General features: G+C 39.3%; 2 protein-coding genes across 3 annotated transcripts in view; both read left to right on the top strand.

Moving 5' to 3' along the window:
• The window catches only part of wdr95 (WD40 repeat domain 95), a 57,670-nt gene extending 49,388 nt beyond the window's left edge, over positions 1-8,282 (top strand). Inside the window, exon 28 of the mRNA XM_061878427.1 lies at positions 8,098-8,282. Coding sequence (XP_061734411.1) covers positions 8,098-8,282 — 185 coding nt within the window. The remainder of the gene's footprint in view (positions 1-8,097) is intronic.
• Positions 8,160-17,025, top strand: part of b3glcta (beta 3-glucosyltransferase a) — a 131,739-nt gene continuing 122,873 nt past the window's right edge. For both annotated transcript variants that reach the window (XM_061877306.1, XM_061877305.1), the window contains exon 1: positions 8,160-8,417. In XM_061877306.1, coding sequence (XP_061733290.1) covers positions 8,357-8,417 — 61 coding nt within the window. In that variant the 5' untranslated portion in view covers positions 8,160-8,356. The remainder of the gene's footprint in view (positions 8,418-17,025) is intronic.

Genomic DNA, 17,025 nt, shown 5'->3' with positions numbered 1-17,025 from the left:
TGCCACCTTTCCCAACTTCTTTGTCACATGTTGCTGGCATCAAATTCTAAAGGTAATGATTATTTGCACAAAAAAAATGTTTATCAGTTTGAACATCAAATATGTTGTCTTTGTAGCATATTCAACTGAATATGGGTTGAAAATGATTTGCAAATCATTGTATTCCGTTTATATTTATATCTAACACAATTTCCCAACTCATATGGAAACGGGGTTTGTATATTCTAAACTTAAATATTTATTAAATATTCCACAATTTATAAGAGTATTCATGCATGCTGGACACAAGGACACTAACACACACAAACAGCTGTGCAAACAAGATAAACTGTGGCAGAAGTATTGAAACACCATGATGTTGCATCATGGGAAATGCATACCAAATTGCATTTTGCACAGTCCACTGTGTACAAAGTCAGTGAAGCGTTTCATCATCATTAAAATGAAGCGCTTCATCATCCTTTTTTGCACACGTTCACCTCGACAGAAGCCTGAACTATACATTGTGTATTTATTTTTTTCTGACCGTGGTAACTAATAGCAACCGGCCTTAGATTGATTCCACATGTCGGGTGAAAGCTCAGAAGCTGCAAACTACAAAGCGACGCTTTCATTTCAGTCAACAGACGTAATGGGGGAATTTTGAAACATGTGCACACACACATCTCACAAATACACTCACACTAGCCGCAATCTCATGAGATCAAAAATAAACTGCAGTGTATCATAATGGCAGGTGGTATGTTGCTCCTTTTCCTGGAGCTCGAGAGATAACCAAATATTAGGAACAGCTTTTGATATCTTATCAAGTTTGAGAAATGTGTTTTCTTCTCTTTTTTTGTTTCCCACTGTTTCAATTTCTCATATTTAAATGCAACATTCTGTACGTAGGGCCCAGATTTTTGGGGGACCCCATTTTGTGTGAAGAAACGTGTGTAAAATGTCAATTCACGAATTCCGGGGTGCTTCATGTGAAATTTCACTGCAAGCCCATTCCTAGCCCCTTCATGCCCAGTCACTGATAAGAAAATAATGGAAAATGTCACCACATTATCTCACTGTGTTAGTGCTTGTGGCACTGAGTTTGAATCCTGATCAAAGTTTTATTAGGACTGGATTAAAAATGGATGTTTTATAATATTAAATAATTTTTTCTGCACAAAAAAAAACAAACTACCGAACGATTTAGAATGTATTTTAGTACAAAATTATATTTTAATTTTGATTAAAAAGTATATCAAATTCTGATGAGGGCCCTATTCATTCATGAGAACTTATTTATTTATTTGCTTAATTTGTGTTGCAAATGTTCAGGAGTGGGGGAAGAGTGGATCGTAAAATCGACAGGCGGATCTTCAGTAATGCGGACGTTGTACCGATCCATTGTGGTGAAGAAGGAGCTGAGCCGGAAGGCAAAGCTCTCAATTTACCGGTAGATCTACGTTCCCATCCTCACCTATGGTCATGAGCTTTGGGTCATGACCGAAAGGATAAGATCGCAGGTACAAGCGGCCGAAATGAGTTTCCTCCGCCGGGTGGCGGGGCTCTCCCTTAGAGATAGGGTGAGAAGCTCTGTCATCCGGGAGGAACTCAAAGTAAAGCCGCTGCTCCTTCACATTGAGAGGAGCCAGATGAGGTGGTTAGGGCATCTGGTCAGGATGCCACCCGAACGCCTCCCTAGGGAGGTGTTTAGGGCACGTCCAACCAGTAGGAGGCCACGGGGAAGACCCAGGACACGTTGGGAAGCCTATGTCTCCCGGCTGGCCTGGGAACGCCTCGGGATCCCCCAGGAAGAGCTGGACGAAGTGGCTGGGGAGAGGGAAGTCTGGGCTTCCCTGCTTAGGCTGCTGCCCCCGCGACTCGACCTCGGATAAGCGGAAGAAGATGGATGGATGGTTTTGCAAATTAATCAATATGTCAGAAATTGCTATGTAATTAAAAATGATCAAATAATTCTTCCTACTACTCTACTACTGTATTCATGTTGGAAATGAGCTAAAACCAGTTTAGCCAGCAGAGGCCATGAATCATTTATAATTTTTTTTGGTTTAATGTTATGTTCAGTTCTCAGGGCTTCTTTTCTCCTTTGTTTACCTTTCATGTTTCCAGGTGCACTGAGTGCACACACACCAGCCTCTTGTCTCGCTATTCATTCGACGCAGGGATTCTTGTTCACATTACGCGACTGTTTGGCTTCACGCCCTAGTTTATGTCTGTTTGAGTCCATGTTCATGCGACGCTAAATTAAGTTAATCTCAAAATTCTTGGGAGTTTCCCAGCGGCAGGTTGTTTGTAATTTTTCCCTGCACATTGGGTTAAAACACTTTCTTGCCTGCAAGCTGCCCGATGTCCTCCGCGTCTTGGAAGCGCAACACCACGCCACACCAAAACGATACACACATGAACAAAAGGCAAAGCAAGAAAGAAAAAAAAAGCACAATAATTTACAAAAAATCTACAGTCATGTTCAAAAGTTTACATACACTTGCAAAGAACATAATGTCATGGCTGTCTTGAGTTTCCAATCATTTCTACAACTCTTATTTTTTTGGGATGGAGTGATTGGAGCACATAGTTGTTTGTCACAAAACAAAATCATGAAGTTTGGTTCTTTTATGAATTTATTATGGGTCTACTGAAAAGGTGACCAAATCTGCTGGGTCTGACATCACATGGACGAAGATAAGACCTTCTGGTGGAAAGTTCTGTGGTCAGATTTAACAAAAATTGAACGGTTTGGCCACAATACCCAGCAATATGTTTGGAGGAGAAAAGATGAGGCCTTTAATCCCAGGAAAACCACTCCTACCGTCAAGCATGGTGGTGGTAGTATTATGCTCTTGGCCTGTTTTGCCGCCAATGGAACTGGTGCTTTTCAGAGAGTAAATGAGATCATCAAAAAGGAGGATTACCTCCAAATTCTTCAGGACAACCTAAAATCATCAGCCCGGAGGTTGGGTCTTGGGCGCAGTTGGGTGTTCCAACAGGAAAATGACCCCAAACACACGTCAAAAGTGGTAAATGAATGGCTAAATCGGGCTAGAATTAAGGTTTTGGAATGGCCTTCCCAATGTCCTGACTGAAACGTGTGGACAATGTTAAAGAAACAAGTCCATGTCAGAAAACCAACACATTTAGCAGAACTGCACCAATTTTGTCAAGAGGAATGGTCAAAAATTCAACCAGAAGCTTGAGGATGGCTACCAAAAGCATCTTATTGCAGTGAAACTTGCCAAGGGACATGTAACCAAATATTAACATTGCTGTATGTATACGTTAAACCTGGGGTCTCAGACACGTGGCCCGCGTTATTTTGTGGCCCGGACCTTAATATGAAAGTTTAATGCTAGTGTGGCCCGCGAGTTTTATAAGAATGGCGCTTGACAGCGTTGTGTTATTTGGGTCCATAACGGCTCTTTCACCGTTCTGGGTTGCCTACCCCTGCGTTAGTGGAAAAGCGGCAAACGAGTGAAAGCAACAGAGACGTTGCCATGGAGACAAGGGTTTTCTTACATGCCTGGCTGCAGTCACACCGCGACACCTGTCCGTCAGTAATAACAGTCCCCGATAACCTAGACCAATTCAATCCGTTATTTTTTTTATTGTTTAATTTGCATTGCCTCACACGATGAACACTACATATATTTCTATATGACGCTGGATAACACTCCGGGAGCCGTCACTTTTTTGCGCTCCCTATTCCGGTACTTTCCTGGCTATTATCTGCCGACCGCCGTGTTGCTGTAGGGAGGAAAAGCGGAACGACACACATTGCGGAAATAACAATATTCTCCGTGCGTCGGCTAAATACAAATATATTACACATCCCCAAACATGTCTTTTTCAAAGCCTGCAGTGAAGAGAAAGGTTAGTGATGAGTAAAGACAATTCCAGGAAAAAGTGGGAGATGCAATATTTCTTTGTTGAGCACAGCGGCACCCCGACGTGTCGTATTTGCACAGAGAAAGTTGCGGTGCACAAGGAATACAATTTGAAACGTCATTATACAACTAGACATGCTGAGGAGTATACAATATTTTTTTAGGAAATCTTTTCTTGCGGCCCGGCCTCACCCAGAATCTGTGTCCTGTTGCATCTGTCCCTGGTAAATTGAGTTTGAGACTCCTGGTTTTGGTCGTATTTTCAGTAGACCAATACTAAATTCGTAAAAGGAACTAAATTTCCTGAATGTTTTTTTGTGACCAACCAGCATGTGCTCCAATCATTCTATCAAAAAAAAAAAAAAATAAGAGTTGTAGAAATTATTGGAAACTCAAGACAGCCATGACATTATGTTCTTTACAAGTGTACTTTTGACCACAACTATATTTAACCTCTTTTTAAGCTTTGAACTTGCAATTAAACTTTATTATAAAATATTTTCCATGACCTAAATTTCTAAAAAAAAAAATATGTAATTTAATTACATTTGTATTATTCATTTCGTTAATTCCTAACTTTATCTTTGTATAAAATATGGATTAAAAAAAAAAAAAAACTTATTTGCAAATTCCTTTTGAAACTGTCGAAAAAGATTATGAATCCCAAAAAAATTAAAAAAGACAGTTCCATTGGCAGCAAAACAGGCCCAGAGCATAATACTACCACCACCATGCTTGACGGTAGGTGTGGTTCTCCTGGGATTAAAGGGCTCACCTGTTCTCCTCCAAACATATTGCTGAGTATTGTGGCCAAACAGCTCAATTTTTGTTTCATCTGACCACAGAACTTTCCTCCAGAAGGTCTTATTAATTTAAAGGTCTAATAACAAATATATATTACATGTTGAAATAAAATTTTGATTAACATTCTGAATTTATTTAATCCGTTCATTTTCAAAATAATCTTACTCATCTCACCATATGAAATGAAACTTACTTCACCCAGTATTATTTATTTATTTATTTTTATTGCGATTACTTATGGAGTATACCAGTGGTTCTCAAATGGGGGTTCGTGTACCCCTGGGGGTACTTGAAGGTAAGCCAAGGGGTACGTGAGTTTTTTTTTTTTATCTAAAAATAGCAACAATCAAAAATCCTTTATAAATATATTTATTGAATAATACTTCAACAAAATATGAATGTAAGTTCATAAACTGTGAAAAGAAATGCAACAATGCAATATTCAGTGTTGACAGCTAGATTTTTGTGGACATGTTCCATTAATATTGATGTTAAAGATTTATTTTTTGTGAAAAAATGTTTAGAATTAAGTTCATGAACCCAGATGGATCTCTATTACAATCCCCAAAGAGGGCACTTTAATTTGATGATTACTTCTATGCGTAGAAATCTTTATTTATAATTGAATCAGTTGTTTATTTTTCAACAAGTTTTAGCTATTTATATAGCTTTTTCTTTTTTCAAATAGTTCAAGAAAGACCACTACAAATGAGCAATATTTTGCACTGTTATACACTTTAATAAATCAGAAACTGATAACATAGTACTGTATTTTACTTATTTATCTCTTTTTTTTTCAATCAAAAATGCTTTGCTCTGATTACTTGAATTAAAAACATGTTCACAGGGGGTCACTGAAAAGAGGTTGAGAACCACTGGAGTATATTGTGAATAATTTGAGAACTGGAAGTGAACAAACGTTTTAGCAACTGTTATGTAAAATAAAAGTGGAAGGATTAAATGAGCTCTGCTTCTTCCTACTCCTTTTCGAACATGTTGAAAAGAGAAACTGGAAATTGTGATGTATCATGTTGTATGCTTGCATGTTGGAAATAAACTCAAACTCAATTTAAAGGCCTGCTGAAACCCACTACTACCGACCACGCGGTCCAATAGTTTATATATCAATGAGGAAATATTAACTTTGCAACACATGCCAATACGGCCGGTTTAGTTGACTAAATTTCAATTTTAAATTTCCCGCGAGGTATCCTGTTGAAAACGTCGCGGAATGATGACGCTTATGTTGACGCGTGCTTGTGACGTTATTGGTTGGAGCGGACATTTTATCCCAGCACCACTCACAGCTAAAAGTCGTCCGATTTAATCGCATAATTACACAGTATTTTGGACATCTGTGTTGCTGAATCTTTTGCAATTTGTTCAATTAATAATGGAGACTATAAAGAAGAATGCTGTTGGTGGAAAGCGGTGGATTGCAGCTGCCTTTAGCAACCGAAACACAGCCGGTGTTTCTTTGTTTGTTGTGAAGCTTTAATATGGAACTGAGCGGTAAAGCGAACATGTTTCTCTACCACATGTCAACCGGCAGGTTTCGGTGAGAAAATTGTGGTAATAAGTTGGCTCTTACCGGAGACATTAGCGGTCTGTCAAAGAGGCAGCTGCGACTTTCTTGGCTCCTCCATGGCTTCCATCAGAGACACTGGCGGTCACCACACCCCTCCGACTTTCAGGTATGACTTTATAATCTCACTAAAACACTAGTAACACAATAAACAGATAAGGGATTTTCCAGAATTATCCTAGTAAATGTGTCTAATAACATCTGAATCGCTCTGACTGCCCTCGCCTTTTTTTTTCTTTCTTCTAGTCCTTCAGTCTCACTATCCTCATCCACGAATATTTCATCCTCGCTCAAATTAATGGTGAAATTCTCGCTTTCTCGGTCCGAATCGCACTTGCTGCTGGTGGCTACGATTGTAAACAATGTGAGGAGCCCTACAACCCGTGATGTCACGCACACATCGTCTGCTACTTCCGGTACAGGCAAGGTTTTTTTTATTAGCGACCAAAAGTTGCGAACTTTATCGTCCGTGTTCTGTACTAAATCCTTTCAGCAAAAATATGGCAATATCACGAAATGAGCAAGTATGACACGTAGAATGGACCTGCTATCCCCGTTTAAATAAGAAAATCTTATTTCAGTAGGCCTTTAAACAAGTTAAAAAACCTATTTGGGTGTTACCATTTAGTAGTCAATTGTACGAAATATGGTGGAGGTGGGGTTAGTGCGTCTGCTTCACAATATGAAGGTCCTGAGTAGTCTGGAGTTCAATCCCAGGCTTGGGATCTTTTTAAAGGCCTACTGAAATATGTCATACTTGATCATTTCGCGATATTGCCATATTTTTGCTGAAAGGATTTAGTAGAGAACATCCACGATAAAGTTCGCAACTTTCAGTGTTAAGAGAAATGCTCTGCCTCTACGGGAAGTCGCAGATGATGACGTCACACGTGTGGGGGCTCCTCACGTATTCACATTGTTTTTAATGGGAGCCTCCAACAAAAAGAGCTATTCGGACCGAGAAAACAACAATTTCCCCATTAGTTTGAGCGAGGATGAAAAATTTGTGTTTGAGGATATTGATAGGAACGGACTAGAAAAAAAAAAAGATTAAAAAATAAAAAAATAAAAAATGAAAAAATGCGATTGCATTGGGACGGATTCCGATGTTTTTAGACACATTTACAAGGATAATTTTGGGAAATCCCTTATCTTTCTATTGTGTTGCTGGTGTTTTAGTGAGTTAAATAGTACCTGATAGTACATCCATGGGTGTGTTGACGCCAATGTCCCAGGGAAGTCGACGGCAGCTATGGAAGACACAAGCTCAGCTTTTCTCCGGTAAGAAGCGACTTTTTAACCACAATTTTCTCACCGAAACCTGCTGGTTCACATTCCGTCGTGATTCATGTTTGCTTGACCGCGCTCTGATCCATAGTAAAGTTTCACCTTCAGGAATTTTAAACAAGGAATCACCATGTGTTTGTGTGGCTAAAGGCTAAAGCTTCCCAACTCCATCTTTCTACTGTGACTTCTCCAATATTAATTGAACAAATTGCAAAAGATTCAGCAACACAGATCTCCAAAATACTGTGTAATTATGCCGTTAAAGCAGACGACTTTTAGCTGTGTGTGTGCGCAGCGCTCATATTTCCTTAAAACCCGTGACGTCTTGCGTACACGTCATCATTACACGACGTTTTCAAGACGAAACTCTCGGGAAATTTCAAATTGTAATTGTAATTTAATTGTGTTGCAATGTTAATATTTCATCATTGATTATATAAACTATCAGTCTGCGTGGTGGGTAGTAGTGGGTTTCAGTAGGCCTTTAACTCAACTCAATCTTAAACGTTTTCGAGCGTTTGACCCTGCCTTGTCCACCAGTCCAGCGCAGTCTGCTCTCCTGGACAGCAGAGGGCGCACCCGAGCTGCAGACGTCAAGTGACGATGCCTCCCGACCACAAGCAGAAGAGAACACGCAGGAGGAATCCCACTCCTCATTTTCCCCGAGGAAGTGTTCGGAGAGCCCAAAACATTCTTCTATGTGCAACTTGGTCGTTCTTAGATAGCCCGAACACGGCGAGCTGTGTGGGCCGGCGGCTTTTGGCGACAACTCGACTGCCTTTTTTTTTTTTTTTGAACAATGCTTCGCAAGCGCCGCCACATCACGCACGGAGCGGCGGCGTTGGTTCTGCTCTTCTTCGGTAAGTGACCACCTTACTTTTCACGTCATCCGCCTGTTTGTTTGCGGATCACCTGGCGTGTAAACAGCGTGGTTTGTGGTGGAAAAAGCCGTGACATTTTCCTTTTAGTCCCTTTTTATTTCCACAAGAGTTCCACAAGTGAGCTGTCACGGTCGCTTCGAGCTTCCCGAGAAGTTCCAGGCTTTAAATAAAGAAACAAACCGACGAGTTAGACCCGAGGACCAAAATCTGCCGTCTCCCCCAAAACATATCTTATGTTAATACTTTACTTGTAAGATTGATTTCAGAAGACACACACAGACTCAACTAAAAACTGCCAGGTTACCATAACAGCTGTCTATATATATATATATATATATGTATATATATATGTATATGTATATGTATATATATGTATATATATATGTATGTATATGTAAATATATATATATGTATGTATATGTAAATATATATATGTATGTATATGTAAATATATATATATGTATGTATATGTAAATATATATATATATATGTATATGTATGTATATATATATATGTATATATATATGTATATGTAAATATATATATATATATGTATATATACATATGTATATATATATACTGCAATGAGGTGGCGACTTGTCCAGGGTGTACCCCGCCTTCCGCCCGATTGTAGCTGAGATAGGCGCCAGCGCAACCCCAAAAGGGAATAAGCGGTAGAAAATGGATGGATGGATGGATATATATATATATATATGTATGTATGTATGTATGTGTATATATATATATATATATATATATATATATATACACACACACACATATATCAGGGGTGTCCAAAGTGCGGCCTGGGGGCCATTTGCGGCCCGCAGCTAATCGTTTACCCGCCACACATTCTGCAAAAATTGCAAAATTGATAGTATTGCAAAAATAAAAATAAAAACATTTATAAAAAAAATTGGAATGAAGTGAAATACCATGAATTGATTAACGTGGACCCCGACTTAAACAAGTTGAAAAACTTTTTCGGGTGTTACCATTTAGTGGTCAATTGTACGGAATATGTACTGAACTGTGCAATCTACCAATAAAAGTATCAATCAATCAATCAATCAAAATCTAATGAGAAAAAGTGGCAATGTTGACATTGCCATGCAGGCAGTTTTTTTCCCCCCCTTTTGTCTTTATTTTCTTTTTTTTTCCATTGCTCGAAAAAAAAAAGACGGAAAAAATATATGTTATAATGAATTATTACTTAAAAATTATCACTTTAAAATGTTTTATGTGGAAAAAATATTGCATACAGTGGGGCAAAAAAGTATTTAGTCTGCCAGCGATTGTGCAAGTTCTCCCACTTAAAATGATGACAGAGGTCTGTAATTTTCATCATAGGTAAAAGTAGTGGGTAAAAGAATTTTGATAAGATGTTGTAATAAGACCGGTACATTTATCATTATATATAATAATGATGATGAAAGCTAGTTATTTGATTTATAAAATAAGGGGTGGGAGTAAATATGTTTCACTTCTTCACACTTTTTTTGGGGATATTAAGAAAAAACAAACCATTATGTATTTTCATTTTTATGTGTTTTCATTGTAAAATATTTGTTTCTATTTCTGTGCCTTATTGTATGTAATGTGATCAAGATAATTTTTTCTTTTTTCATTACCGTACTCCCTTGAATTGCCGCCGGGCATACAGTGGGGCAAAAAAGTATTTAGTCAGCCACCAATTGTGCAAGTTCTCCCACTTAAAAGGATGACAGAGGTCTGTAATTTTCATCATGGGTACACTTCAACTGTGAGAGACAGAATGTGAAAAAAAAATCCAGGAAATCACATTGTAGCAATTTTAAATAATTTATTTGTAAATTATGGTGGAAAATAAGTATTTGGTCAACCATTCAAAGCTCTCACTGATGGAAGGAGGTTTTGGCTCAAAATCTCATGATACATGGCCCCATTCATTCTTTCCTTAACACGGATCAATCGTCCTGTCCCCTTAGCAGAAAAACAGCCACAAAGCATGATGTTTCCACCCCCATGCTTCACAGTAGGTGTGGTGTTCTTGGGATGCAACTCAGTATTTTTCTTCCTCCAAACACGACGAGTTGAGTTTATACCAAAATGGATACATGGATGATACAGCAGAGGATTGGGAGAATGTCATGTGGTCAGATGAAACCAAAATAGAACTTTTTGGTATATATATATCATCGCATAATTACACAGTAATATGGACATCTGTGTTGCTGAATCTTTTGCAATTTGTTCAATTAATAATGGAGATTATAAAGAAGAATGCTGTTGGTGGAAAGCGGTGGATTGCAGCTGCCTTTAGCAACCGAAACACAGCCGGTGTTCCTTTGTTTGTTGTGAAGCTTTAACACAGAGCGGTCAAGCGAACATGTTTCTCTACGTCAACCAGCAAGTTTTTGGTTGGGAAAATTGTGATATTAAGTCGGCTCTTACCGGAGACTTGAGGGTATTATGCGACCTCCTCCTGTAGCTGTCAAAAAGGCAGCTGTGATCTTGGCTCCTCCATAGGCTTCTCTCAGAGACACTGGCGTTCACCGCAGCCCTCCGACTTTCAGGTATGACTTTATAATCTCACTAAAACACTATTAACACAATAAGCAGATAAGGGATTTTCCAGAATTATCCTAGTAAATGTGTCTAATAACATCTGAATCGCTCACACTGCCGTCGCCTGGAGCCGTCGCCTTTTCTTTTTTTTTTTCAGTGCTTCACTCCACCTTTCCTCATGCACAAATCTTTCATCCTCGCTCAAATTAATGGGGAACTCGTCGCTTTCTCGGTCCGAATTGCACTTGCTGCTGGTGGCTATGATTATAAACAATGTGAGGATGTGAGGAGCCCTACAACCCGTGATGTCACGCGCACATTGTCTGCTACTTCCGGTACAGGCAAGGCTTTTTTATTAGCAACCAAAAGTTGTGAACTTTATCGTCAATGTTCTCTACTAAATCCTTTCAGCAAAAATATGGCAATATAGCAAAATTATCAAGTATGACACATAGAATGGACCTGCTATCAATCAATCTATCCCCGTTTGAATAAGAAAATCTCATTTCAGTAGGCTTTTAACCCCCAATTCCAACCCTTGATGCTGAGTGAGGTAATGGGTCCAATTTTTATAGTCTTTGGTATCTCCATATTTTCAGCCTGAAATATGCACAGCAAGTTTGACTAGACCAAAAATATCCTCAGGTTTCCAAAAAGGCCTGTGAAAGTATTGACTGATTGATTGAAACTTTTATTAGTAGATTGCACAGTACAGTACATATTCTGTACAATTGACCACTAAATGGTGACACCCGAATAAGTTTTTCAACTTGTTTAAGTCAAAGTCCACGTTAATCAATTCATGGTACAAATATATACTATCAGCATAATACAGTCATCACACAAGTTAATCATCAGAGTTTATGCATTGAATTATTTACATTGTTTACAATCTGGGGGGTGGGATGTGGGGGGGGGGTTAAGTTTGGTTGATATCAGCACTTCAATCATCAACTATTGCATCATCAGAGAAATGGACATTAAAACTGTGTAGGTCTGACTTGTATATGTGTACAGCGAACAGTGAACATAGTGAGCTCAGAAAACATAAGAACAAGTACCGGTATATACATTTGATTATTTACATTTGATTATTTACAATCCAGGGAGGTGGGATGTGGAGGGGGGCAGGCGATAGTCAAGGGTTGAAGTTGCCTGGAAGTGGTCTTCTAGTGCGGTTTTGAAGGAGGATAGGGATGCACTTTCTTTTACACCTGTTGGGAGTGCATTCCATTAGGGCTGGGCGATATATCGATATTTCTATATCCGTGCGATTTAGAAAATGACTACCATATTTATTTGAATTAATTTAAAACATCTTCTCACTCCTGTGCTTACCAAAGGCATGCAGTAAAAAAGTGAGTGTTATGTAAGCTTGGACCTTGAATCCTACTGAATAGCTCTAAATCTTCTTCCCTTTATGCGATTTCAAATTACCGGTATTGAAATCAGCCTCCTCCCTTTTGAAAATGACGACAGGGGAAGTGTCACTCGTGACGTCACGAGTTTGACCCGGCGGTAATACTAAGCATGCGCTATTTATTTTGCGAAGCGAGTTTGACCCGGCTGTAATTCAAGGCAGGCGCATACTATATGCCCTGCGACAATTCAAGGAAATACGGTATATCGTTATATTCGAATATACGTTGTAAAACAGTTGCTTTTAGCTGCAGGCATTACACTACAGGCTCTTCTTCACTCCTTGTGTCTCTTTCTCACAGACAGTAAGCGCACCTTCTTACATACGTCACATACTGTCACGTCGTATGTCACATACGTATACGCCCTCGCGGAGCAGAGAGGTAGCGGCATGGGTAACGTTAGCTGTGATGCTAGCGAAGCCGTGCGAGTGGTAATACGAGAGAAAGAAAGTGCGAATCTGGTAACAAATGAAGGAAGAATTAATTCCCAAGAAAAACAGCCGGGTGACCATCGTCTGGCGGTGGTTCGGCTTCGAGCGGGAATATGGCGAAAAGACAACTTTAATTTGTCAAGTGTGGGGCACAAGCGTTGCTACCAAAGGTAGCAATACTGCTAATATGTAGCATCATTTGAAAAGTCACCTGCTAATAACTGTTTAATAAATACAGTTTTGGTCAATTGACTTAGTTGTGATTTCCTTCTCTGCATGAAAAGTTTAAAATGAGTATATATTAATACAGTATGAACAACAATGTTTTAATGTAGACACATAGAATCATCATACTGCTGTGATTATATTTATCAAATGTTAATTCAAGGCTATATCGCGGTATGGCCTAAAAATTATCGTGATATTAAATAAAGGCCATATCGCCCAGCCCTACATTCCATATTGATGTGGCATTGAAGGAGAATGAGTTAAGACCTTTGTTAGATCGGAATCTGGGTTTAACGTGGTTTGTGGAGCTCCCCCTGGTGTTGTGGTTATGGCGGTCATTTACGTTATGGAAGTAGTTTGGCATGTACTTCGGTATCAAGGAAGTGTAGCGGATTTTATATACTTGGCTCAGTGCAAGTTGTTTTACTCTGTCCTCTACACTGAGCCAGCCCACTTTGGAGAAGTGGGTAGGAGTGAGGTGTGATCTGGGGTGGAGGTCTAAAAGTAACCTGACAAGTTTGTGTGGGATGTTTGGAGTCTAGATTTGAGGGTTTTGGAGGTGCTAGGGTACCAGGAGGTGCAAGCCTAATCAAAAAAAGGGTTTAACCAGAGTTCCTGCTAGAATTTTCAATCAATTAGTATGTAATATTTTTGAGAATCCTTTATAGTTTTTAGTAGCATTTCAATTTATACAGTACGGGCCAAAAGTTTGGACACACTTTTCATTCAATGCGTTTTCTTTATTTTCAAGATTATTTAAATTGTAGATTGTCACTAAAGGCATCAAAACTATGAATGAACACATGTGGAGTTATGTACTTAACTAAAAAAATGTGAAATAACTGAAAACATGTTTTATATTCTAGTTTGTTCAAAAACTCTGATTACTGCTTTGCACACTCTTGGCATTCTCTCCATGAGCTTCAAGCATGGACTCCAGAGAGTGGTAAAGGCAGCACCGTGAATCATCGGCTGCCCTCTCCCCTCCCTCTGTGATAGACATTTACACCCCCCGCTGCCTCAGCAGAGCTACGAACATTATCAAAGACAGCTCCCATCCTGGCTTTGACCTATTTGACCTTCTGCCCTCAGGAAGGCGCTATAGGGTCATCAGGTATAAGACAAACAGACTCAAGAACAGTTTTTTCCCTAAAGCCATCATCACGGTGAACACTCAAAGGCACTGATTTTATAGTTTAGCACCTCTCTGTGTGCATTTTTTTACTTTCCACCACACAATCTGAATTCTTCTGTATATATGTATATAGTATAATATTTATTGCCTGTAAACAACACATTGTACATAAATCGTTCTCAGAACTGCATTGTACACCTAACCTCCTTCTGCACTATTTTTCTTTTTCTTTCCTTCCTATGTTTTGCATATTGTCATACTGACTGTCGCACTGATACTGGAGTTGCTTTTAATCTCATTGTACCTGTGTATAGTGACACTAAAAGGCATTATATTCTATTCTGTTATATTCTATTCTATTCTAAGCACACCTGTGAAGTGAAAACCGTTCCAGGTGACTACCTTTTGAAGCTCATCGAGAGAATGCCAAGAGTGTGCAAAGCAGTAATCAGAGCAAAGGGTGGCTATTTTAAGGGAAATTAGAATATAAAACATGTTTTCAGCTATTTTACCTTTTTTTAGTTAAGTGCATAACTCCACATGGGTTCATTCATAGTTGTGATGCCTCCAGTGACAATCTACAATGTAAATGGTCATGAAAATAAAGAAAACACATTGAATGAAAAGGTGTGTCCAAAATTTTGGCCTGTACTGTATATATCTAATAAATGTGTGTATGTGTATATATGTGTGGAACATAGTAGTTGGTTTTAGTTTGAAAACATATTAATATAATAATATCAGCCTCCCCAGCAGACACAAGACCAAAAACATTGAGAGCTTGTTGAATTAGGTCCTGTCGTTAAGCAACTCAAACATAACGTTGACACATGCTTTTTTACGACATTTAATCAATGTTAGGTTCTGACGTGGATTTGACCATTGAATTTTGATCATGTCCAAACCATTATTCTACAATACAAATACAACATTGAAACCACATGCTTAAAAGTTAAAGTTAAAGTACCAATGATTGTCACACACACACTAGGTGTGGTGAAATTTGTCCTCTGCATTTGACCCATCCCCTTGACCACCCCCTGGGAAGTGAGGAGAGCAGTGGGCAGCAGCAGTGCCGCGGCCGGGAATCATTTATGGTGATTTAACCCCCAATTCCAACCTTTGATGCTGAGTGCCAAGCAGGGAGGCAATGGGTCCCATTTTTTTTATAGTCTTTGGTATGACTCAGCCGGGGTTTGAACTCACAACCTACCAATCTCAGGGCGGACACTCTAACCACTAGGCCACTGAGTAGGTTTGACGACATTAATTTATAATCAGGTTGGGACGTTGATTTGACGTTTGAAATTTGGTAACTTAACAACCAACACCGTAGATCTAATGTTGGACATCAACGTTGTTTGAATTTACAAATACAACTAAAAAGAGCTGTAAGAAGTATCCGATTTGAACTTTCCAGAGATGTTCAATTGGGTTTAGGTTAGGGCTCTGGCTGGGCCAGTCAAGAATGGTTACAGAGTTTTTCCGAAGCCAGTCCTATTGTTATTTTAGCTTTGTGCATAGGGTCATTGTCTTGTTAGAAAGTGAACCTTCAGCCCAGTCTGAGGTCCTGAGCACTCTGGACGAGGTTTTCTTCCAGAATACCTGTCTACTTGGCTGCATTCATTTTTTCTTCAATTGCAACCAGTCGTCCTGTCCCTGCAGCTGAAAAACACCCCGATAGCATGATGCTGCTACCACCATATTTAACTGTTGGGATTGTATTGAGCAGGTGATGAGCAGTGCCTGTTTTTTTTTCACGCATACCACTTAGGATTAACGCAAAAAAGTTTGATCTTGGTCTTATCAGACTAGAGAATCTTTTTTCTCATAGTCTGGGAGTCTTTCATGTGTTCTTTGGCAACTCACTGCGGGCTTTCATATATCTTGCACTGAGGAAAGCTGGCTTCCGTCGGGCCACTCTACCATAAAGCCCGGACTGGTAGAGACTGAAGTGATCGTTGACTTTGTGGAACTTTCTACCATCTCCCTACTGCATATCTGTATCTCAGCCACAGTGATCTCTGGGTTCTTCTTTACCTCTCACCATGGCTCTTCTCCCATGATTGCTCAGTTTGGCTGGGCGACCAGGTCTAGAAAGACTTTTGGTTGTCCCAAACTTCTTCCATTCAAGGATTGTGGAGGCCACTTTGCTCTTAGGAAACGTAAGTCCTGCAGAAATTCTTTTGTACCCTTGGCCTGATCTGTGCCTTGTTACAACTCTGTCTCTGAGCTCCTTGGGCAGTTCCTTTGACCTCATGATTCTCATTCGCCCTGACATGCACCGTGACCCGTAAGGTCGTATACAAACAGGTGTGTGCCCTTCCTAATCAAGTTCAAACAGCTTAATAAACATAGCTGGACTCCAATGAAGGAGCAGAACCATCTCAAGGAGTATCAGAATAAATGGGCAGAATGTGAGTGTATATGAGCGTCACAGCAAAGGGTCTGAAAACATATGACCAGGTGATATTTCAGTTTTTCTTTTTTATAAAATTGTAAAAACAAATACAGTTCTGATTTTTTTCTGTCAAGATGGGGTAATGGGTGCACAGTAATGAGGAAAAAAACATTAGCAAGTGGCTGCAATGAAACATTTAAAGTGGTCTGAATACTTGCCATACCCACTGTAAAATGTCTATGAGATAGTATTTAGAATAATAGTATTTTTTTCCCCATCACAATCAGTTTTAACGCTACTTCAACCTGAAAATATGCATATTAAACATTAAAACCAACATTGATTTGCAGCTCAGATTTTTTTGAGAAAAACAAGGCCCTCAGGTCATTCACTGTCAACTTCCTAAAACTGCTGTAAAAAGTAT

This window comes from Nerophis ophidion, linkage group LG18, assembly GCF_033978795.1.
Source record: "Nerophis ophidion isolate RoL-2023_Sa linkage group LG18, RoL_Noph_v1.0, whole genome shotgun sequence".
In the NCBI taxonomy this organism is placed as follows: Eukaryota; Metazoa; Chordata; class Actinopteri; order Syngnathiformes; family Syngnathidae; genus Nerophis; species Nerophis ophidion.
The sequence above is the reverse complement of the archived record's forward strand: the minus strand, read 5'-3'. Positions and strand labels throughout refer to the sequence as shown.